This window comes from Malaya genurostris, chromosome 2, assembly GCF_030247185.1.
Source record: "Malaya genurostris strain Urasoe2022 chromosome 2, Malgen_1.1, whole genome shotgun sequence".
Lineage (NCBI taxonomy): Eukaryota > Metazoa > Arthropoda > Insecta > Diptera > Culicidae > Malaya > Malaya genurostris.
The window spans coordinates 233,127,597-233,152,522 of record NC_080571.1 but is presented as its reverse complement, the minus strand read 5'-3'; the positions used below and the strand labels follow the sequence as shown (position 1 = coordinate 233,152,522).

Below are 24,926 nucleotides of genomic sequence, written 5' to 3'. Positions count from 1 at the left end.
TAGAATTTTTCAGTTATCCCTGTCTTAGGACGCAATGCTGATGTGAATTCGAACTGAATGAGGATCTTAGCTTTTTAGTTAAATTTAAAGGATTGCGGGTATGTTTCTAATTGTACTTTTCTTCCGATTTGATTTCAGGATGAATATTTGACAGTACCCTCTGTAAGACTACTATGAAGAGAATTTAATTATAGGTTAGTTAGTGGTAAATATATTGACAATTAACAAGTTGTTCGCATAGTTGTCTCATGTGCGTAGTAGATCACTTATAACATGGGACAATTATGGTTGATCAATAGTGTATTAATGGCTTACATGGTTTTGATTTTAAGTAAAACGCCTTACGCGTTTGTTGCCGATTAGCCTAGTATTACCTAACGGTCCTGTTCTAGTCTGTCACTAAAAATTTATTCTGCTTAGAGTTTAGTGATCTCCATTATGGACAACATTATCATGCTAACAAGCCTATCCTGGTGTGCATGCGTTCCTAGTTCACATCATCAATTTTTGTAGCACATTTCGCATGAATTTTTTTTCTACTGGGTTTACGATGTTTCTATATTTGCAGATGTCGATGAGGATAATTCCATTTTCACCGATTTCAATCGAGAACGTCTGGTAAGTTGTTATTTTATTCTTGTTTTATTAGATGTCCTGACTAGAGCCGCTCATCTGCTTAATTACAAAAATGGGTGGTCTCAAGATGGACTAAAGAAAACCACTGACTTTTGACTTTCCTGTTGGATGAACTTGACTATCTTTCTGGTTATTTCATCTTGGATGCAATTGTCACAACCTCCCATCTAAATAATTCAACTCATTGACGTTGAAATTTTATATTATTTACAGTAATTGGTCACGTCCTGGAAATTCAACTTTAAACGGTATTTATTTTCACTTACGATAATCTTAATTTATGTTTAAGTTCAACAACTCTTATGATGATCATAAAATCTTACCTACATTACTTGAAAATTCATGAAACGACGAATCAACTGAATAATTATCAACTTAATATGTTTGTTTTGGTTACTGAGAGTATAATATGGTTCAATATTTTTCAGCTTCATGTTAAAACTCCATAGAGCTGTTACCTCAATAAATTGTAGGTGAGTAGTGCATTTTTTACTGTAAATTCAAAATATTTGTGATGATAGATATTTAAACCTTACCTACATTAGTTGATGTATAATGAAAAGTAACCAATTACTGAATTTACATATTATTATTCGATGTGAATTAGGTAGTTTTTCGATGAATTAATCGGGTATTTTTTTGTTTTTTTCGCAGGCAATCTACAATGCCATATGACGTTCAAATGGTGTCAAAAACTTATGTCGTGATAAATTGAATATTACCAACAATAAAAGAAAAATGCGTTTTTTTTTTTTCATAAATACGTTTATTTCTTAAGGCAGTTTACATAAGTTTTTCTTCGCCGTAGCATCACTTTTGCATAATATTCTTATCCTAATTTAATTCTAACATAGTCACAACGTTTTGCATTTATTAAAACATATTCTCTTATTACTTAAATATCATCTTAGGTAACTCGTCATTAATTATGAAATCTACTCGGAAATATTATTTGAACCAAACGATTAACTTCTATAAATTATAAAATAAGCTGTTATTTTCAGACATTTTGTTAATAATTTCATAAAGAAAAATGCGTTGTTTACTTTTAAAAATTTTCTATTATTGTTCGAAAGAAAGCCTAAGAACGCTTGTCGGAAGTAAAGGTAAGTAGCATACATTTCAATCATACATTTCTTCAAAGGATCGACGCAATTTTATCATAGCATATCATGAACATTCACCCCTATTCTGTACGTCGATCGATTCGAAATATTCCGATCGAATATGCAATTTCCATTCTGTATTCCGTTCGAGTAGGGTATGAACTCGAATATCATTCGTTCGAGTTGTTAAATTTTCGAACATTACTCGATCGACTTGCGTACGTATTACTTCTGTTCGGTTTAGAACCGTTCTAATTTGTTTATACAAGTGTGACGGTTTCGTTTACTAAGATATGAATAATATAAATAATATAAAACGTGTAAGTAGTGTTGACAGCTTCGATAGTTAGTGTTCGAAATTTCAAGTATTCCCGATCGAATCATACAAGTCGAACGGAATAAAGAATGCAAAATTCGAACTCTAAGTTTGTGGAAATCGGTCAAACCATCGCTGAGAAAAGTGAGTGAGATCAATTTTGGTATATATGACCACTATTTCCGGTACTTCCGGTACCGGATACCGGGAACCAGGATAGCCAGAATCGGTTTGTTTAGCTGCCTACTGATAATGACTATCTATTTGTGTAGTTTTGAGACCAGTTTAGAAAATTTTTTACGTTTTTTGTTTCGCCGGTTTAAGTGACGGTGTACAATATTGAACACACTTTACCCTATAATTCCGGAACCGGAAGTCGGATCCGGATGAAATTCAGGAATTCCGTATGGGACCTTTCATTTGAATCTAAGTTTGTGGAAATCGGTCAAACCATCGCTGAGAAAAGTGAGTGAGATCTATTTTGGTATATATGACCACTATTTCCGGTACTTCCGGAACCGGATACCGGGAACCAGGATAGCCGGAATCGGTTCATTTAGTTGCCTACTGATAATGACTTTCGATTTGTGTGGTTTTGAGACCAGTTTAGAATTTTTTTTACGTTTTTTGTTTCGCCGGTTTAAGAGACGGTGTACAATATTGAACACACTTTACCCTAATTCCGGAACCGGAAGTCGGATCCGCATGAAATTCAGGAATTCCGTATGGGACTACGAGACCTTTCATTTGAATCTAAGTTTGTGGAAATCAGTCAAACCATCGCTGAGAAAAGTGAGTGAGATCTATTTTGGTATATATGATCACTATTTCCGGTACTTCCGAAACCGGATACCGGGAACCAGGATAGCCGGAATCAGTTTGTTTAGTTGCCTACTGATAATGACTTCCGATTTGTGTGGTTTTGAGACCAGTTTAGAATTTTTTTTACGTTTTTTGTTTCGCCGGTTTAAGAGACGGTGTACAATATTGAACACACTTTACCCTAATTCCGGAACCGGAAGTCGGATCCGGATGAAATTCAGGAATTCCGTATGGGACCACGAGACCTTTCATTTGAATCTAAGTTTGTGGAAATCGATCAAACCATCGCTGAGAAAAGTGAGTGAGATCTATTTTGGTATATATGACCACTATTTCCGGTACTTCCGGAACCGGATACCGGGAACCAGGATAGCCGGAATCGGTTTGTTTAGTTGCCTACTGATAATGACTTTCGATTTGTGTGGTTTTGAGACCAGTTTAGAATTTTTTTTACGTTTTTTGTTTCGCCGGTTTAAGTGACGGTGTACAATATTGAGCACACTTTACCCTATAACTCCGGAACCGGAAGTGGGATCCGGATGAATTTCAGGAATTCCGTATGGGACCACGAGACCTTTCATTTGAATCCAAGTTTGTTAAAATCGGTTCAGCCATCTCCGAGAAAACCTAGTGAGATTATTTGACACATACACACACATACATACACACACACACACACACAGACCTACACACACACACACACACACACACACACACACACACACACACACACAGAGACATTGCTCAGCTCCATGAACTGAGTCGAATGGTATATGACACTTGGCCCTCCGGGCTAATTTTCACTAGTCGGTTTTTCAAGTGATTGCATAACCTTTCTATATGAGAAAGGCAAAAAGAACCGGAATTTTCATTTTAAAACTCCCGCGCTTGTCCAATCGGTAAACTTTTATTCTCTCAATGTTGGCAAATCTTTTATACACATTCTGTCAAATTTTGACGCATATCGTACGATTAGTTTTTGTTTGGCGTCTATACAAAGAAGTTGAAAAATTTTCGTGTGGCGATTTTTATAATGGATGAAAATTTAGAACAACGTGCGTGCATCAAATTTTGTGTTGCAACTGGATTTAAGTGTTCCGAAACGTTGAAAATGTTAGAAAAGGCCTTTGGTGAATCGTGTCTACCCACTTAGAAAAAAACGTTCAACGCTGGTCCTTCATTGGTCCAATACGTTGAATCATTGGTCCAATGAAAGTCCAATCAATCGTTCAACGGGAGGCCAACACGGGACCTTCGTTTGCCGATTTTGAAACAGACCGTTGAACCGAATGCCATTTTTTTCGTTCAACAAACCCGGCAGACAGAGGTCCATTGTTGAGCCATTTTTAAAATGAGGAGTTGGAGCCCCGTTGGACTAGTTATACTGCAGAATTTCTGAAGTTTTTCTCACTTATTTGTTTAAACAAACAATACATACCTGCACAATACTTCTACTTCACGTAGAATAACAACAAATTTCCTATCTATGTTAAGGTAACACTTAATTTTCACACTATTTTTGCAAGAGAAAAAACAACAACAAACCGTTCCAGCAAATTGAACGAATCTTTCGTGCAATATATCGTTCAACAAGCGCTCAAAAATCAACAAAATTGAACGGCCTGCTGAGAGGGTAGGAAAACACAGGCATACGAGTGGTATAAACGCTTCAAAGGTGGTCGTACAAGCTTGGATCATGATGAGATCCCTCTCAGAAGGCCGTTCAATTTTGTTGGTTTGTTGAACGACATATTGCACGAAATATTCGTTCAATTTGCTGGAACGGTTTGTTGTTGTTTTTTCTCTTGCAAAAATAGTGTGAAAATTAAGTGTTACCTTTACATAGAAAGAAAATTAGAAGTGAAGTAGAAGTATTGTGCAGGTATGTATTGTTAGTTTAAACAAATAGGTGGAGAAAACTTCAGAAATTCTGCAGTAAAACTAGTCCAACGGGGCTCCAACTCCTCATGTTATAAATGGCTCAACAATGGACCTCGCTCTGCCGGGTTTGTTGAACGAAAAAAATAATATTCGGTTTAACGGTCTGTTTCAAAATCGGCAAACGAAGGTCCCGTGTTGGCCTCCCGTTGAACGATTGATTGGACTTTCATTGGACCAATGATCCAACGTATTGGACCAATGAAGGACCACAGTTGAACGTTTTTTTCTAAGTGGGATCCATGGCCGCCCAACAACCTCTGTTACTGAAGAAAACATTAAATCGGCGAAGCAAATCGTGTTGTAAAATCGTTCTGTACCGATTAAAGAGATTGCTGTGTTGTTGGGCATCTCATATGGATCAGCCGAACACATTTTAACTGATGTTTTGGGTTTGAAACGCGTCGCTTCTCGGCTGGTGCCAAAAAAGCTGAACTTCACGATAATGCGCCGGCTCACACAGCGTTGGTTGTGTCGCAGTTTTTGGTCAAAAACTCAACCAATATCATCAACCAAGCACCGTACTCTCCAGATATGGCCCCGTGTGACTTTTTCCTCTTCCCCAGACTCAAATTGCCATTGCGGGGAACGTGTTTTGAGACCATAGAGACCATAAAAGAGAATTCGCTGCGTGAACTAAAGGCCATACCTTCGGCGGCCTATAAAACTTGTATGGAAAATTGGATCAAGCGTTGGCATGCATGTATTGCCGCAGGAGGAGAGTACTTTGAAGGCGATAATGAAGAAATTTATTAAAAATTGAAATTTTCCGGTTTTTTGATTTTTTTGATCATAAGGTATAGTATAATATATGAAAGAATATGATATGAAACAATGTATAACAGTTGATGTCGCAGTGTAAGTTATTCTCTTTTTTCGTCGCAGTACTGCAGGAAATATAATATTTCGTTTTTAATAATAATAATAATTATAATAATAGTAATAATAATAATAATAATAATAATAATAATAATAATGATAAAATAATTAAAATAGTAACAATAATAATGATTATAACAGTATTACCAAGCCATTTTGCACCCTCTCATTCTGCTACTAACGCAGAAGGCGATAGCACCCAGTCGACGCCGTTCTATTGACCAAATGTCTGTCATCATAGACGCTCGGGGAGGCATGAGATAGGAACTTGTGAGGACTTAATTATCTCACCATTTGACGACTCGGTCAGTAGGCAAAAGGTCAATTGGCATAAATGTCATTTCGAGTTAACACCATTTCCATAAAGTTTATTTGACATACGGTCATTTAGCATAAAAGTCTTTTTGCTTACGACCATTTGGTATACGGGGGTAAACCGAGCGAACGGATGGATTAAAGGTTTGCTTGCAAGAGGCCGCCGCTGTGTAATATGCAACGATGTACAAGCAATACCGACGTATTCTAATTGACGGTGTGGCATTCCAACTTATTTGTGTATGTTTCAAATCGTGACATAATATTCTGGAAAAAAGGCGTTCAGATTCTCCCCGGGCCCAAACTTTTTCAGGGGGGCCCGGAAATTTCAAAATTTGAGTGTTTTTCATTCTTTACAATAAAAAATATTCCATAAACCAAATATTCCCGGATGCGTCATACCATGCACAAACAGCACGTTCCCCTAGTTATTTGGAGATTTGCGCCTTTTCCTTTAACCCTTTTCACATCTCACTTTTCCGCATTTTATTTTTACATCCTTGCGCTTCTATGAGAACTATGGCTCTATTTTATTATTTTATTTTTCTTCAGGGGGAGGGGGGATGACTGGGGTTGTTAACCCCCCCCCTCCTCCATCATGGGATATTTTTCAACATAAAGTTCCATGAACAATAAGTACTTAAAGCAAATAACTTGACAATTCATACTTCGTTCTCAAAATTTGTTTTACAGTGTCAATATTGCAGATGACACACTTTTCTTTAAATTCCCAATCTATTTTTTCTGCCACAATATTTTCTTTAGAGCCAAAGTGATTTCAAACCCTGTTCGATTTATCCTTATTCGCTTATTAAAGGTCGAGTAATTTTCCAAATAATTTTGCGAATAGTAATTTGATGCCTTTTGGTATAAAAACCCTATTCATATAAAATTTTGTCATAAAACTTACTGAAAATTGAAGATGTTCTCATTGCAAGGGAAATAAGCTTTTTGCGGATGATTCAATTGATTTTTTCAATACCTAAGTTCAAAAAGTGATTTCATAACGCTCTAGGTTTCAGAAACCATCATCCATAGCAGGAAGTTGACCGCACCAAATTGAAAAATTTTGGGCCATTACCATTAGGGTCCCACTTTTCCCCTCAGGAACAACAAAGCCGCGGGCAATGACCAGTTTGCCAGGCGAGCTGCTCAAAAATGGAGGTGAGGCACTGGCTAGAGCGTTGCACTGGATGATTTCTAAGATTTGGGAGGAGGAGATTCTACCGCAGGAATGGATGGATGGAGTGGTTTGTCCCGTCTACAAAAAGGGCGATAAGCTCGACTGTTGCAATTACCGCGCAATCACATTGCTGAACGCCGCCTACAAGGTACTCTCCCAAATCCTTTGCCGTCGTCTATCGCCAATAGCTAAGGAATTCGTAGGGCCGTACCAAGCGGGATTTACTGGAGCTCGCGCCACTACGGATCACATATTCGCGATAAGACAAGTACTCCAGAAGTGTCGTGAATACAACGTACCCACGCATCACCTATTCATTGACTTCAAAGCGGCATACGACACAATCGATCGAGAACAGCTATGGCAGATAATGCACGAATACGGTTTCCCGGATAAACTAACGCGATTGGTCAAAGCAACGATAGATAGAGTGATGTGCTACGTCCGAGTATCTGGGACGCTCTCGAGTCGAATCTCGGAGAGGGCTACGCCAAGGTGATGGACTTTCCTGTATCTTGTTCAATATTGCCCTGGAAGGTGTGATTCGAAGAGCGAGGATCGACACGAGTGGCAGGATCTTCCGAAAGTCCGTACAACTTTTTGGCTTCGCTGACGATATTGATATTGTGACACGTAACCTTGAGAAGATGATGAAACCTACATCGGACTGAAAGCTGAAGCTAGGCGTATCGGACTGGCCATAAATGCGTCGAAAACAAAATACATAAGAGGAAGAGGCTCTAGAGAAGAAACACTATGCCTCCCACCACGAATATTGATAGACGGTGACGATATCGAGGTGGTAGACGAGTTCGTGTATTTGGGCTCACTGGTGACCGCCGATAATGACACCAGCAGAGAAATACAGAGACGTATTTTGGCAGGGAATCGTGCGTACTTTGGACTCAGAAGAACCCTCCGATCGAGAAAAGTACGCCACCGCACGAAATTGACCATCTACAAAACGCTCATTAGACCGGTTGTTCTCTATGGCCACGAGACCTGGACTATGCTGGCAGAGGACCAACGTGCCCTCAGTGTTTTCGAAAGAAAGGTACTGAGGACCATCTGGGCATGTCATAAGGATGTCGGACGACAGCCCAGTGAAAATGGTTCTTGAATCTAATCCGACTGGTACAAGAAGAAAAGGAGCGCAGCGAGCAAGGTGGATCGATCAAGTGGAGGGTGATCTCAGAAGCATCCGTGCCTTGAGTGGCTGGCGACGAGCAGCCATGGACCGAGTTATGTGGAGACGTATGCTTGATACAGCAAAGGACACCCCAGGCCTATAGCTGTTAGGTAAGGTAAGGTAAGGACTCAAATGAAAGGCTATGTAGTCACTAGGTGTCTATCAAAATTTCATTTGAATTCGAGTTCCGTCTGTTGTAAATGTATACTGTCGTTTAGCAGTCCAATAAGTGGGGATACAAGTCCACATAATGTATAGGAAATGTTAATCAGAGGGAATTAGCTATCGTTAGGTGCCCTCTCGAATACCAATTTTATTAATTTAATGGATAATTAATAAAATAATGGATAATTATCGCCCGGGGCAAAATATGATTGTAAGATTGGTTTAGCGAGCAAAAAAAATGGCTCCTTCATTTCACCATCCCACCGAAAGTTGTTTGGCCGCCCCCAAACACGTTGCGCCCGGGACGACCGCCTCCTTCGCACCCAACGCCGTAGATACGCCATTGATTACATATGTTACCTTTCATATCTCCCTCCTATGTGACGACGAAAAATGCAGAGAAGAAAATTAATTCCCATCTGACATACTTTCTAACGTACCGCATGGGGTTGTGAACAAGAAAGAGGGTGAATAAATTAATTTGAATAAAGGCTACTTCAAGCCTGCATAGGCAGCTAATGGAGATAAGCTGGTTGCATGCTCGGATTAGTTTGCAGGATCGTAGCACTTGTTGTTCGGAAGGTAACTGTACCCATCATCGCTTTTCCGTTCGTATCAATTTTTGAAACTTTGAAGTTTCTAGAGAAATTCTACAGTGATATTTATAACAGTATGAATTATATGAGAAAGGCATCATCACAGCACTAGGTGGATTTACAGGTTTTTTCTATGAGTTTTCGGATATTCTACAAATCCAAAGAGAAACGCATTGAAGAGTTTGTTTTATAAATTCTGTTTATTCTGTTGTTATATTAATTCTGCCACTTGTATCTCAATAGATTAGTAACTTTCGTAGTACAAGAATTTGTTAGATTTAAATTTCGCTATAATTTTACTATCGCATCATTTTATTTCGTCAAATATGTCATCAAAGTGAAGGGTTAGGAAAAGCCTCTAATGAGAAAAATGCACTTGGTTTGCATGTTTTCCTATACAAAAAGGGGAATAGAGTGATTATCCATTTCTCGTGAATCGTACATTTTATTTTGGGCTGGCATGGCGATATAATTAGCCTGATCAATGACTCTTTTTGTTGTCTTTATGAAGTCATACGAAGATACTTGCTATTCCTATTTTGAAGCGAATTTCGAGAATGAGAGTCCTTATCTGAATTACTAGCAATTTCTTTGTACTTTATAGTTTTAAAATAACTGAACTTTGGACAGTTCGTAATAACTAAACCAACGTGGGCTTTTCAGCTTGGTCTTATTGTTTATGTTCTACAAAATTCTATTTCATAATGAACTATAGCTTTCATTCAACAAACGTTAGAAAATTACAAAATAGAAACTATGAATTCATAGGAATTTCTAATTCATCTACAAATAAAAATATTTCAAACGTGCTAAAATTATGAAAACTATTTTTGTGCAGTTTAATTCACTCTCGTTTTGCAGTTCTTCGATTCTTGTTTTCTTTAAGATATTCGCAAAAGCCTCGCGTTATGGAAACTTTCTTTCATTAAAAGCATTCTACACTGTCTTGTGACATTCCGTCAAACTGTCTGTCTTGTTTTTTTTTACAAATCTGCTATGTTTTGTTGAGTATGTATTTAAGTTTTTACATCTATTCCTACAGTCCTGGGTCAGTATTAAGTGTTTTTTTGTATTTATTTCACAGCTGTTCTACTACTAGCAGGTTGTGTAGTAATCCTATGTAAGTGATTTCAAATTTACTTAATCAATCAGATTGATTCCTACTGTAAATCTCAATCTAATTTCATAGACGGGTCGTTCTATTGTAGCAGCTAAAGGATGAAAAGAAAGCCAATGAAACAAGAAAAAAAGAACAAGAAATGTTTGATTTACTAACTAGATTAATTGTTTTTTTCTGGTTTGTTGGATTCTAGAAGACACTGATTTTTCACTCATGTGACGTACAGGACAATTTGACAGAATGCAAAAGTTTGAGAACAGATAGTTGCATAGCAGAGTGGTGTAGCATGCGGCGGATTGGCGTTCAAATCCCTCAAATACCACCTATTTGGAGTTTCTTAGAAAAGATGATGAGTTCCTATACATCGACAGAGGAAATTGGGAAATCACTGTTGTTAATAAATAATGAAAAGTAGTTCAAGAAGTACAAACTAGGTAACTACCACACAAATACAACTATGGGATGAGTTAGCCGATATTGCAAGGTATAACTATCTAAAACAGTCTGAGATGAGTTTATCAGGAAAATGTCACTACGGTAGTTATAAATGTTACTGGTCATGCAATTCTAACATAACTAACAAATTTTATCACTTGTCAACAGGTAGTTTTATATTTTTGCACATTGTTTTCCAATGAAAATGTCAGACAAGAGGTTGCATTAATTCTGCAACTATAGTTGCTATTTCACTTGCTTGAAAGTCTGACGATGGAGGTTAAATCAATTGCAACATTGGAATCGATTTTTACGATTGATATACAATCAATTTGTCAGAATAACGTTTGTTGCGATCCTTGGACAGTTAATTAGGTGAAAAACTCGATGTACAAATTTAACAATACTGAGCGAATTGATGATTTTTGATTTCATCAACTGAAATTTAGCAAACTTTTATTAGACTTCCATCAGCGTCGTGTTAAATGGGTTTGGTCCTGCTATTTCTAGCTGTCCCTTTGAGTTGACTAGAAATTATGCTTCTGTAGTTTTTAAAATTTTCGATAATATGTTTCTACATGTCTGAAGAGATTTCAAATCAGTTTTCTCTTGATGCCAAACCCAACTCACAGTTTCTATTTTAACTACTGGCAAAACGTTAGTTTGATGTCAGACTTGAAACTAGTATTAACTAGCCATTGAACTGAAATTCAGATCAGTCGGGCTCGTTCACACCACCAACAACTAAGGTTAAAAAAAATCATTTAAAAACCCTTGGTAGGTTTCTAAACCAAACACTATCTAGTTTTTTTTTCTTTTTCTCGGCAAACGCAAAAATGTACAAGTTATGCAATATCGCACTTTATTAACTTTTTAGGATGCTCGTATTAGCGCACGTAATTTTCACATCGTGCTGTTTGTCCTCATATTATGACCCATTATCTACCTTGTCACGACCATGTTTAGAGTTATTCTGTGCCACAACCTATATTTCTATTTTTTGAATCCAAAGTTCGCTCATAAAAATTTTCAGACCAGTTTGAAATCACCAAACCAGAGGTCATCCACCTGAGATAATGAAGTTACTGAGTGAAAAATTACATGCTTTAAACCAAATGTCCCCACAACGCAAATAGACTGAATTAGTACTGCAAATGGTTATCGGGCCTACTCTGAGGTTTATGTCGTTTTCGCTTGAGAAAACTGAAACTGACCCATGATAGTTTCATCAAACAAACACCATATAATAACATATAACAACCAGGCTCGAAACTGACTCGATTTTCAGTTCAACAACGTTAAAGCTACGTTCGAAACTAGCTTCAAACAAACGGTTTGACAGCAATTAGGGTGGAAACTGGTTTAGGTTTGGCATCAAGCGAAAACGAAATTAGAGTGTTTCGCAGCGTTTTCGAAGCAAAAACAGCCAGCTACTTTTATTCTGAATTTTGATCGCATGCGAAATTTTATATTCTGTGTCTCGATCAAGCTCAAGTTTTCCAAACAAAACCATCATTCGATCGAAATATATAATATAAAAATTTACACTCCCTTCGAAATATTGCGAATCGATCGAAATACTGAATAAGGGTGAGTGATTCATCAGAAGATACTTTGATTTTTAAGTATTTTCTCAAAAATTTCGAATTATTTTTGGATCTGATGTTATGAGGAAAAATCGTCATCAATTAAGTTTTTTATTTTCATCTCTTTCCAACGAGAAATAAATTAAAAGGAAATTATAAATGCAATTAAAAGGCAAAAATGGACAGTTTTGGATGAATATGTTCTCAATATTGCTGCTAGCGACTGAACTTTTCTGGGATGTTTTGAACACAATCCAGAAGGCATTTCAATGAAATATCGCTAAACAAACACATGATACTTTGTACGACTGGTTGAAGTTGAACTTATATCACTTCTTGGACGTGCATTAACAGCGAGAAGATTTTGATAGACTGGTTCCTGATGCAATAATTTACGGTTAAATAAATCTGTGCTGGTTCGATGATGTGTTTTATGTATTGGTGATATGACGAAGAGTCGAGTTTTTATTTTCTTCGCTTCAATTCCTATGCTCTCAATTAAATTTTGCAAACTACGTGTAAAACACGAAGTTTACGGTATTTGTCATGATAAACTTAAAAATCATGTACCTTATGATCAAAAAAGAACCGGAATTTTCATTTTAAAATTCCCGCGCTTGTCCAATCGGTAAACTTTTATTCTCTCAATGTTGGCAACACATTCTGTCAAATTTTGACGCATATCGTACCATTAGTTTTTGTTTGGCGTCTATACAAAGAAGTTGAAAAATTTTCGTGTGGCGATTTTTATAATGGATGAAAATTTAGAACAACGTGCGTGCATCAAATTTTGTGTTGAAAATGGATTTAAGTGTTCCGAAACGTTGAAAATGTTAGAAAAGGCCTTTGGTGAATCGTGTCTAGGAAAAACACAGGCATACGAGTGGTATAAACGCTTCAAAGGTGGTCGTACAAGCTTGGATCATGATGAGATCCCTGGCCGCCCAACAACATCTGTTACTGAGGAAAACATTGAATCGGCGAAGCAAATCGTATTGCAAAATCGTTCTGTACCGATTGGAGAGATTGCTGTGTTGTTGGGCATCTCTTAAATTTTCAACCATTATAAAAATCGCCACACGAAAATTTTTCAACTTCTTTGTATAGACGCCAAACAAAAACTAATCGTACGATATGCGTCAAAATTTGACAGAATGTGTATAAAAGTGTTGCCAACATTGAGAGAATAAAAGTTTACCGATTGGACAAGCGCGGGAATTTTAAAATGAAAATTCCGATTCTTTTTAGATCATAAGGTAAATGTTAAAAATAATTTCTATACGCTTTTGAAAAAGAACTATTCCAGATACCAACGTATACTAAAAGTATTGAGTACCATCTGGTCAATGAATTATAGAGCCTATCTAAAGGTACTACAATTGGGTTGTTCGTGAATACAAATTTTACATAAAACCGACTGGTTAAAAAAAAGTTTAAAACCAAGAATATAGAAAACGAGAAAAAGAGGCAGCACACAATACGACACCGAAGGCAACCGCTAATAGTATTCGTACGCATCTTTCCGCAAAAGTTGCATGTAGATGTCACTTCCATACCTTTCTAGTAGTCTTCGTTTCAGTTCTGGCGGGTAGGTTACGTAGATGTAATGTTCGCTCTGGCCCAATTCGTTGAATTCACCGGCACCAATCGAGGTGGTAGCGATGGACGATCCATCGTTCACCACGGCATTCGATCCTCCCGCCGCGCTATATCCGTAGCCGCCTTCATCACCGTACGGTACTTGTGTGGCATGAATTTGAGGTGTGTGCTGTAGGTCCGTACCGCTCGAAACGCCCGTCGTTACCAAATTCATATTCGATACCTGCCCAAGGCTGTTGAGGCTGGTCGCCGAATGACCACCATCCTGGAGATGATAAATGCTTGACGATTGTGGCTGTAGATAATGTCGCCCGTGGGTTGGACTAGGATGCGCCGTAATTTGATTACTACCCATAGGACTATGTTCTTCACTGCTGAATTCGGTTCGAGTTAACATCGAGACATACACAGTTCACAACACAAAGTAAAGAAATGCATTGAACGAAAGGGGAAAAGTATGAGAGGTAGAGCGTTCAAATACTGTTGAAACGATTCAAAAGATCATAGTTTTGGTAAAGAGTGCAAAAGTTTATACAATCTGTTTGCAAACCTACTACTTACTCAAATAGAATCCAGATGATGTAGTAACATAGGCACACTCCTAAGGACAGCACCATCACCAATACAAATACGAGTCCCCATGGGAAAGGTCGCTGATCCAAGGGCCCATCTTCCCAATACCGTTCACAAGTTAAGTACCAACAGACGGCTCGATTCATCTCCTCTTCCATGTTTTTAAAATCCTCCAGGGACAGTTGCACCAACAATCCAACAATACAGTCTCTCACAAGTATTTCGCAACGATTCTTCAACTGGTCCAACTCTTCTGATTTACAGTTAGCTTTCATTCGTTGCATTTCGGATAATTTCTGTTGTTTTCGATCAACTGGTGGTAACGAGGAGTCAACGAGATTTTGTTCACACTGTGACGTGGTGTTGCTATCATTATCGTTATCTTCATCATCATCTTCATCATCATCTTCATCATCGTCGTCATCCTCGTCTTCGTTATCTTCCTCGTCAACGTCTTCAGCTTTATTCAACGCTTTACGTTCGTGTTCAACTTGAAGAAAAAGCAAATGGAGGAATGTTTTATGAATTACATTTGCTAATTCAGGCTTACCTGCACCGCTGGGATGCTTACTCACTCGACGTGTTCGGTGTTCTGATACGTCACAATTCGATAGGCGCTCCTTTGCACTTAGTGCAGATGTCAGCGTTTTCCGATTACTCAACAAATCATTTTTAATGGTTTGTAATATTTTTGGAAGAAACGATTTCCTAAAATCAGAAGAGTTTTCAGCATTTGTGTAGGAAGGAGAAGTAGCCAGCACACTTACTTCACCGGCACCTTGGCCAAATCTCTTGGTCCCGATGTGGTTAATGCTGTCCGATAGGCAGTCGATTCACTCCAAACCTCTACATCTGTGGACATCATATTAGGGTCTACACCGAACGAAAGCGTAGCATCCTTCGCTATCAGTACTTCGCAGCGCATCATGTCACAGTAATCCGCCAAACAGATAGCATCCTCTGCCACGTTGATTTTGCTTTTGTGACGGGCCTCAAAGTGCATGTCCAGGTGTTTCTCTTCGAAGAAACTTTTACCACAGAATCCACAGGTCCACTGGCTTGGACGGTTTTGCTGTTTGGCGGTCTGCTGAGGGCTGAAGATATCGCGCAAGGGATGAAATGGACACTCCAAGGGAAGCTGGACCTGGTATTTTTCCAATATCGGCAGCCATTTGGACTGGACAATTTTGCGCACCACTCGGGAGCTGTCTCGCGAGCAAGATATTTTGAAGACACTTGGACCCGGCCATGGTATGATCGATAGAAAGCAAATTACTATCACCTGAAAGTTGGAAGAGGAAATTTGTTACAGGTTTGTCACATATAAAATGTAGATCAATATATTACTATATAATCAATAAATATATCCTTCATTTCACGAATTTAATTCACGCTACTTTTTTTTATTGATACAGTAATGTAGGTCGCAATTAGCACACGGAAATACTATTATCTGTTTCTGTTATTTTTTCGTGACATTGAGGCAAAATAGGTATCAATGGTTTTTAATGTAGTAGAATTAAATGGAATTAATTTTCTTTGAAAGCGTTTCCAACATGCTCCAGTTAACTTAGTAACTGTGTAACATAAATGTAATATTTTAAAAATTATGAGTATATTACTGAAATATTTAGTTTCATAGAAACATGCTCAACCAAAAACTTCCTAGAATATAGGCCTTAATATCTACCAACGTAACCGATGACATGCTACCTTGATCTAAAAGTTCCCGGAATCACCATCATGTGGCGTTCTCAGTCACCCGATAAGATTTTTTTAGGTTGCCACATCTGTCATTGATAATCTATCAAATTTTCAGCTTTATACCTGGACATTTGTAAAAGTTACGCTGTATTGAGTACATCTGCGATTGTGCGTGTCCTCGATTTTGTACAATTTTCAAAATAGAATTGAATTATGCAACAACTAGCTTGCATTAAATTTTGCGTTAAAAATTGCTTCAATTGTGCGAGGACATTGCAAATATTAGAAGAGTGTTTCGGCAATGATTCTCTGAAGAAAACAGTCGTTTATCAGTGGCATGAACGTTTCAGTAGTGGCCGTGAGTCTGTGAATGATGAAGAGAAGCGGTAGGCCAACGACATCTAAAATCGACAAAAACATCAACGAAACCAATAAATGGATGACCGTGGACCGGAAATTGACTATTAGAGAGATGGCAGAGGAGTTATGAGACGTTTACGTGAAGCAATTTGCCGAAAAAAAAACAGATTTGTGGCAAACAACTCGTGGATCTTGCACCACGATAACGCACCGTCACCCAATGCCATCGTTATCCGTGAAAATTTAACTAAAAATGAAATTCACCTAATTTGGCTCCCTGCGACTTTTTCCTATTCGGTCGACTCTAGAAAACGTTGCGTGGAACGAGTTTCAGCACCCGAGATGAGATTATGACAATTGCAGATGGCTCTGATGGCCATACCGAATACTGAATATAAAAAATGTTTCGAGGATTGGATCAAGCGCGTTGCAGTCGATAATGGGTACGATAAGAGTAATCACTAACAATAACGATTGAATTAGCATATATTCAAAGTGTGAAGGATTCAAAAATCCATTACGTCCAGTCTTTTTTACAAGCCAATATAACGAGAGGTAAACCCACTGCGCTCAATCATTGAAAAAAGTTCTTGTTTCTATGTATCCGTTTTTCTTGGTATGCTTTGTGCGACGGTTCGTTCAACTGAATCGGATAAAATTTTGCGCGCATTTTATGACGCTACATTTCACCTTAAGGTAGCGCTTCGCCGTGGTCAGGTCGAAGCGAGACAACTCACTGCTTCCTCTTGCTTTGTCGCCGAAATTTCACCCTAAATTGCAAATTTCTCCAATACTAACCCGATTCACGAAAAATCAAAAACATACAATTGTAGGTAAATTATTTTACTATGCATTTGGCGAAAAATATCAGTTAGAAAGCTTTTCTATCGCGAGATTTCGTGCGAGTTTTGTTAAACATTTTGTTTTATTTTTTCCTTTTCTCGCTATAAACAACTCGCATATGTAGGGATGTGCTACGTTTTCAACAAAGCGTCAAAGTTAGTAACGATGAAAATCATTACTGATTTCTCGTTCTATTGAAACATGAATAGTAATTATTTTACAAAGTAGTAACACTTACTTACATTTTCTACTCATCTATATTCAACGTTTACGCAGAGAGAACGGAAAACGAAAACAAAAGAAATGTTGTTAGCGTCTACCGCATGTGGCATTTTGCACACCCCAATGCATGCGTTGACATTGTGTGCGTGCGAAAGAATAAGGAAAAACTCATTTATTTTTATAACTCGCACGAAATCTTTCGATAAAAACGTTTATCATGCACAATTTATATACGAATCGATAGAAAAATTAATTATCTAGAATCGTATGTTCTTGGAATTTCCGTTTTCTTTCCCGTTTTCTCACAATTTTGGGTAAAGTGCATGAAACCCCGGGATAGGCAGCGAACTCCCGTGACCACGGCGAAGCGCTACCTTAACATCTACCAGGATAACCAAGATGCCGAAAATAATTGTTTATTGAATGCCTACTGGAAAGGAACCGGTGGATCTACGAAAAAACAGGAAATGTCAATTGCGTAGCGAAGTGTTAGGGTGAAGCCAGAGTGGGCGCGACACGCGACGCGATGCGTAGCGCGAAAGTTTTCCAATGATAGCGAGTGTCAAAGTGATAGTAGTAATAAAACAATAGAAGATAATTTTATTGATATCAAAGCACTAATCGGAGCATTTTTAACGGAATGCGCAAGTATTGGAGATTTGAAAACATTAGAAATTTAATTATATTCCTGTTTACTGAAAAGAAAAATCTGATCAAAATGAATCGAAATCATCTGATCAAAATGAATCGAAATCAACTCTTATTTAAGCCATCTACATTCTGTAGTGTTAATCGCCTGCAGCTCTATCCAGAGTTGTAGCTTTTTTTGCAGAGTGCAAATCTTTCTCACGCGACAATGTTTTTTTCTGCAGTAGTTTCTACTTTCGAAGTTCTATTTCCAGAAGTAGTGCTGATTGGAAGCCAGCTTCTTAACATTTTCAACTAAAAATTTATGGAAAATGTATGAACTTTTTCCATCGACATAACTCGAAATATTCTCAAAACTCATTTAATGCACTTTTATTGACTGTACACGCCAGTAATTTCTAATGTTTTCAAATCTCCAATACTTGCGCATTGCGTTAAAACTGCTCCGATTAGTGCTTTGATATTAATAAAATTATCTTCTTTCGCCATAACGAAAAATATCTTAGGAAACCTTTGGTCGCTCGTTAATCGCATGAAAAACTGTGCACGTACTGCTTCGTTGTTTGTCGCACCGAAAATCGTTTGTCACTACGCAGTTGAGCTTCAGTTGTCGTCAAAGTAAAATTTTCTAGGTCCAGGGTTTTTTTTAGCAGGAACAAATCATATTCGGTGAATATTTTTAGCTATTTAAGATGCACTGAATCGAATAATACTAATGACTTTTATGATAAAATATGATTTGTTTGTGCTATGACTTCTCTAAATCGAAAAACACTCAATAATCAGCGCTACGAAGTTTGCATTGAATCAGAGACATCATATTAACAGCATATCCAGCTCTCACATTTCCCGAACAAATTATTGGCAAGTGGGAGTATTGTGATGCCAGGTCCCAACTCATAGGTTCCTTTCGGGACCGAGGTATATCACCCTTCGTAACAGTCCGCGACGTCTTGGCAACTCGAAATCTTCCTTATATGACTTTCATCTACAACTTCTTAAAAACTATCAATTCTCAAATTTAGTGCTCTCCCTATCTCTTTCTCGTCTACAGCTCTTTATATTTCTGGAAGTTTGGCTGTGTAAACGATGCTTCGGAGCATGCACCTGCCTTAAACTGATTGAGTTGCTGGAAACTACCCAAAAATGCCACACCAACGTCAAAGCACACCAACAAAGCATCCCAGCCAACGATAATCTCTCTCGTTACAATAGCGGCCCTTACACGAGCATTAAAAATGTCATTTTAAATGATGACTAAGTAATGATGTATTTCAAATTTGTTAGAAATTTCGTCATTAGTGTATTATTACACGTTCATTAAAATGATAATATTTTTTAGTAATGACATTTTTAATGACTCGTGTAAGGGCCGTTAATCTGAAGAACGTGAAGATCCAGGAAACTCAAAGTATATCTAAAAGATTTGCCACAAACGAATGATATATTTATATTTCCCACCCTCCTTACACACTTAAAACAAATTCTTGAGCTCGGCATAATGAAATACCAAACTAGATCGGCAACACGACCGCTTTTCTGATTGTTCAGTAATCCATATGCTATTTTCCGAAATTCGTTAATGTAATATTCTGATATCTGGGTAAAGCGTGTTCTTTTGCCGAAGTTTGGAAAAATATTAAGCCGAACTTGTAAGTAAACAACAAGTATACCGAAATCAGCAAATCCGTTTGCCGAGATTTCGAACAGTGTGTCAGCTTTTACTGAAACTCAGTGAAACACATGTCATTTAATGTCTCTTGTCGAATGTGCAAAACGCCACGTTGCCTTTGCTGGTGGAGCGGGAAAATAATATATATTTAATGAAGGTAAGAGATTTTTATATTTCTTGAAAAGATAAGTGAAATAAATAACTCTGCCGTTCTTACAAAAGTCTTCTTAGTTCCAGGTAGATGCGTTGAGGAGCACTGGAAATAATTGTCTTTAACCGTGATGTTTACTTTTGAGGTTTGTTTTGCTTTTTTGTACGCTACATTAAAATGGACATTAATACCCCCTTCCCCCAACTTTATCTTTTGTGATATTTATTTAAATAATGACTCGGCAATTCATTATTCGATCATAATCGCTTTTGCCGAGCTAACAGCAAAATTGCTGCCGACAAGTTCGGCAATAATTGACAGTTAACAAATTTGGTATTGACGAGATTCTCAGTAATAAATATTTTGCCGAGATGATTACCGATCTCTCGGCTGTGCAAATCTCGGCATTTTTTGCCGAGATTCAGCAATAAAATTTGTGATGTTGAATGTTGAATGTGATTCCGTGCGATGGCGTTGCTGGACTGAAATTTCAATTCGCTCCAAGCTGACAGGGTCTGATTGAATGCTACCACAGTGCTCACGCGGATTGTGTGCTTAAACGACAGCATTTTCACATGCGTGAATTGCTTCCCTAAGTCAGACAGTGAATCAGATTAAGAGTGAAACGTTATTTTTTTTATTCATTTAAACTTTTGTCTTACCCAAAAAAAAAAACAATTTCGTTTTATTTCACATATTTTTTTCTCCATTTCTGACATTTCTTTGATAAAATCAGTAATTTTAAGATCAAATGAATGACATGTGTTATTCATATACGAAACTGTTATAAGATTTCTAAAGCGACCATTTTCAGACGGGTTTTCCAACGTGATTTAACACAAAAAATCCCAAAAAATACTGCTCATTTTTTTTTTTTGTGAGGTATGAACCATACTATGGCAGTTTAGGACCACCCTCCGCTACGAATTACTGATCTTTTTGTGTGTGCCATTTTATTTTAGTCTTTATGCCTTTTCAAGCAAGTTCGTTTACAATGGGGAGATCAAATAGACAAGTACAGTTCGCTTTCACACCTCATTAGAGTCAGTCGATAAAACAAAACCGCTTACGTTCGGGACAGAAGAAACCAAGTACAGTATTGTGTAGTGAACAATAGAACGACCTCGAAATGTGTGAACTAAACGAACAAAAGCTACCGCCGACACGAAAAAATACAATTTTTGTTGACTTCAGGCAGTGCAAAATTCGACCTTCGATACGAGAACTTGAAGGTTTGCTTAAGGAGCAAATGCATCTTGACATTAAACGTGTGCATTTACCTCAATGCAATAAGACAAATAATGTTGTTTACATCCAGTTTTATAAAGAGTTGGATGCAATTCAATTCGCAAAGACAATAACAATGTGCACTATGTGGAGCACGAGAACAGTACAACATTCCAGTATATATGGAAGATAGTGCTATAGAAGTGCGTGTTCATGATCTTCCCTCAAGCATCACCGATTCAAATATTCGCAAAACTATGTCCCAATACGGTGAGATTCTCTCTATCGAAAAAGAAAAGTGGAAGAATTTTTTCCCGGTATTCTAAATGGCGTACGTTTATTTCGCATACACTTGAAGAAGGCTATACCTTCTTATGTGATTTTCGGTCAAGATACAAGAATTCCGTGCAAATCACTTGTTACCTATGACAATCAGATGGCCACATGTCAATATTGTCAAAAAGCTGTTCACTACGGTAAGCCATGTGATAAACTGGACAAGGAGACAACTACACCAAAGGACAACGGTGCTTCCTTCACACCAACCCCAAGCAACCCCAGTACACCTGTGATAGCCACCAACAATAATGATGCATCCCCTTCAACGAATCCATCATCATCCCCTATAGAACAAAGTACACCAGCTGCAGTTAACAACTTACCCTCCAACCAACCAACAATTGCAACCAATGTACTAGAGGCGTGCAAAACAGCTCATTTTGGTGAACAGCTCCGAACCGATCAGCTCACCAAAATGAATCGATTCGATGTATCAGCTCATCAGCTCTTTTAGTTTGAGCTTAAGATTCATTTCGTGCGCCGTTTTTCTTATGCACCGGTTTTCTTCCATATGCGAAATTGAATCATTGATTTGCAATGATGCAATGAATGCAATGCGAATTAATGTATCTTTAATTGATGTCGACTAAATCGAATCTCTTAAAGAGCCGAAGATCCGATCAGCTCGTAGCGTGTTCCCTTCGTCATAATGCAGTGAACTGGTAGCTACTGAGTGAGCTGGTGAGCTGCGGTTCTTTTGAAAAGAGCTGTTAGCTGTCAGCTCACTTCAATGATTCGATTCGCTGGAACAGCTCAGGAGCGAATTGCCCATCTCTACAATGTACAACAAGGTGCATCTACAGCAACTAGCAACGAAAAGAAGACGGATATCGACAAAAATACCATCGATACGGCAATGGATGACGAGACGAACCACGAACGAAGTGCCCCTCAATCCTCGCAGGAGGGAAATGGAAGCTCCTCTCCCCCTAGAAAAAGGGTGACAACGAGATCCAACTCGAAAAAAAAATTATTTAAAAAATCGGCTCAATCGGCCACGTAAAGCTTGTACGCAAATAGGCCTGAATAAAAAAATCTTTTAAATAAAAAAAAAATGGACAAGTAATAGTATGGAGCTCCAAAACTAAATATTTAAATAAACTCTTGTTGTTCTTTTGGATGAGCAGTGTTTACCCTAAGGACGATATTCCATGTAATTATTGGATTTTAGAACATCTCATATGGGTTTTCCATAGTCTCAGACGGGCACGTATCCAGAGGTGGTTTAGAGTCTGTTAAACCGCCTGTAAAAGGCGCACCGAAAATCATATACATAAGCAATCTTCAGTAACATTAGTTTTTTTTTATCTGAGAGCCACTCCTTGGTACGGGCCTGGTCTCAGCACATATATCGGTCAGATAACTTATATGGGTTAGATGGTCAGGGACTTCGAGAGGGGTGGGAAAAGGGGAAATTCCTCCAAGCCTGAACTTTTTCAGGGGGGGCCGCAAATTCAAAGATTTAAAATTTTCTATTCATCATAACAAAAAATTTTAAAAATAAAAACTCATCAAACATGCGAATTATTTTGGTAGGCTAATGAGTTTTAAAATCTCTTGATTCGATGGTATTCCCATAACCATAATTTTGCCCCGATTGCGCCCGAATTTTCTCTCGACGGCAATGCGGATGGTCCTAAATACTTTTAAGAATATAGTTATCGAATAAATTATTTTTGCGTAAATGTGATGCCGTGCGAATTTTAAATATCGTGAAGTTTGATCTCATCTACTAGAAATTTGATTGACGCAACTCTGACTTTGCGCGTAATTTCACTAACTACCGAAGAATTGCATTGTTATGCACTTGTTCCAAGCTATTCGAAATCACTGTTTTCATGTTAAAAAAATATATCGACACCCAACAACATTAAAGACTAATGCGGCTTACTACTTAAAGCTACATTTGACCGAGTCGAGCACGATATTCTCCTGTCAAAATTGAAATTACTAGGCGCTTCAACCTGGCCCCTGTCACGACGCCATCTTGATGAGATCAAAATCGGAACTTCAAAATCAGCTGATTGCAACGTAAACAAACAAACAGTAATACATTTGTTTTACGGGTTTACCTTGTTTAGTGCACGAAAAATAGTGAATTTTGGGTCGACTCTCTCACAATAACTTGTCGGTTTACCTAAAATACAGCAGACAGTGTTTTGGGACATCAAGTGGAGATAATTTTCACAATTTGCGAGTCGCGACGAGTATCAAAACATCGCAGTGTTTGGGGCTCGAAACGCGAGGGGCTCAACGTAATCGGTATACTTTCAAATGGCTGGTGCTCACATACCGGTGTCAGATGGGTGGTTTCAACGGATGTAGTTGCCTGGGTTTAATCATATTTAACGAATCGTTGAGTATGAATTATAATTGGAGTTCCACAGGGTAGCACCCTTGACCCGTTACTATTTTCAAACTATAATAACCCTCCGTCTGACCGATGGGTCCAGCCAGACCTTTTTCGTTGTTTACCATCAATTTTACATATTTATAATACATAAATAAATAAATAGCTATAATACATACATGAATACACTTGTAATTTACACCGAAATACGTAAAAAATACACGTAAATGAACAGGGGTCTGGCCAGACCCATCAGTCAGACCGAAGGTATAAAAATACCTGTCAGACGGAGGGTTTACGACGTTTCTGTATTGCTGCCACCAAATTTTCGGTTTTTCTACGCTGACGACACAACGGTTATTAAAATTATTAAGAGCCTTTTGCATTGCTTTGAATTACAAGAAATGCTGGATCTGTTCCATAATTGGTGCACGAACAACCATTTGGACTTGAGCCTCGAGAAGTGCAGTATTATTTCATTTCACCGGAAGAAAAACCCAATCGTTTTTGATTACCTAATCTCGGGACGCCTTCTCGCTCGGACTGAGCATATGAAAGACCTTACACGCTCTTTCAACATAACTCATGGTTTGAGTTGCGATTACTCAAATTTATAAACTAGAACAATATGTCAAAATTTTAGTATGGATTTGAGTAAAATAAACTCGTTGCCATGAGTTCTCTTGCATTTATTCATACATTAGAGTAAGCGCTGAGTTTTTAAACATTTGAGTGAAAAAAATATTTCTTGCAGTTCAGAGCGTTTTCATTCTCGGAATATTCTTATCGAAATAAAGAATGCAAGAAAACGTCGTTTTCCATTGCCGTTTCTAGATCCGGTTTTGAAAACATGAATCAACGTCAATCATCGATGTTTTGTGGTTTCAGTTATGCTTAGTCAAAAGCCCAACATAAGAATATCAAAATAATTCAATTTTGACTCCAAACCGTT

At 37.9% G+C, this 24,926-nt stretch overlaps 1 protein-coding gene and 1 long non-coding RNA gene across 6 annotated transcripts in view; one reads left to right on the top strand and one right to left on the bottom strand.

Annotated features, from left to right (window-relative positions):
• The first annotated feature begins 624 nt into the window (after positions 1 to 624).
• LOC131428139 (uncharacterized) lies at positions 625 to 1,589 on the top strand. Its single transcript, XR_009229343.1, has 3 exons — positions 625 to 884; positions 1,065 to 1,109; positions 1,291 to 1,589. It is a non-coding gene; the product is annotated as an uncharacterized LOC131428139 (long non-coding RNA).
• A 7,752-nt stretch (positions 1,590 to 9,341) lies between these two features.
• LOC131428136 (uncharacterized) overlaps positions 9,342 to 24,926 on the bottom strand; it is a 30,139-nt gene continuing 14,554 nt past the window's right edge. The window contains exons 2-6 of one of the 5 annotated variants that reach the window (XM_058591833.1): positions 15,226 to 15,740; positions 15,009 to 15,166; positions 14,447 to 14,948; positions 13,843 to 14,259; positions 9,342 to 10,622 (exon numbers count right to left, since the gene is read on the bottom strand). In XM_058591833.1, the coding sequence (XP_058447816.1) occupies positions 10,589 to 10,622; positions 13,843 to 14,259; positions 14,447 to 14,948; positions 15,009 to 15,166; positions 15,226 to 15,740 (1,626 nt within the window). In that variant the 3' untranslated portion in view covers positions 9,342 to 10,588. Of the gene's footprint in view, positions 14,260 to 14,446; positions 14,949 to 15,008; positions 15,167 to 15,225; positions 15,741 to 24,926 lie in introns of all 5 variants that reach the window. The other 4 variants (XM_058591834.1, XM_058591835.1, XM_058591831.1 and 1 more) reach the window with 4 other exon arrangements.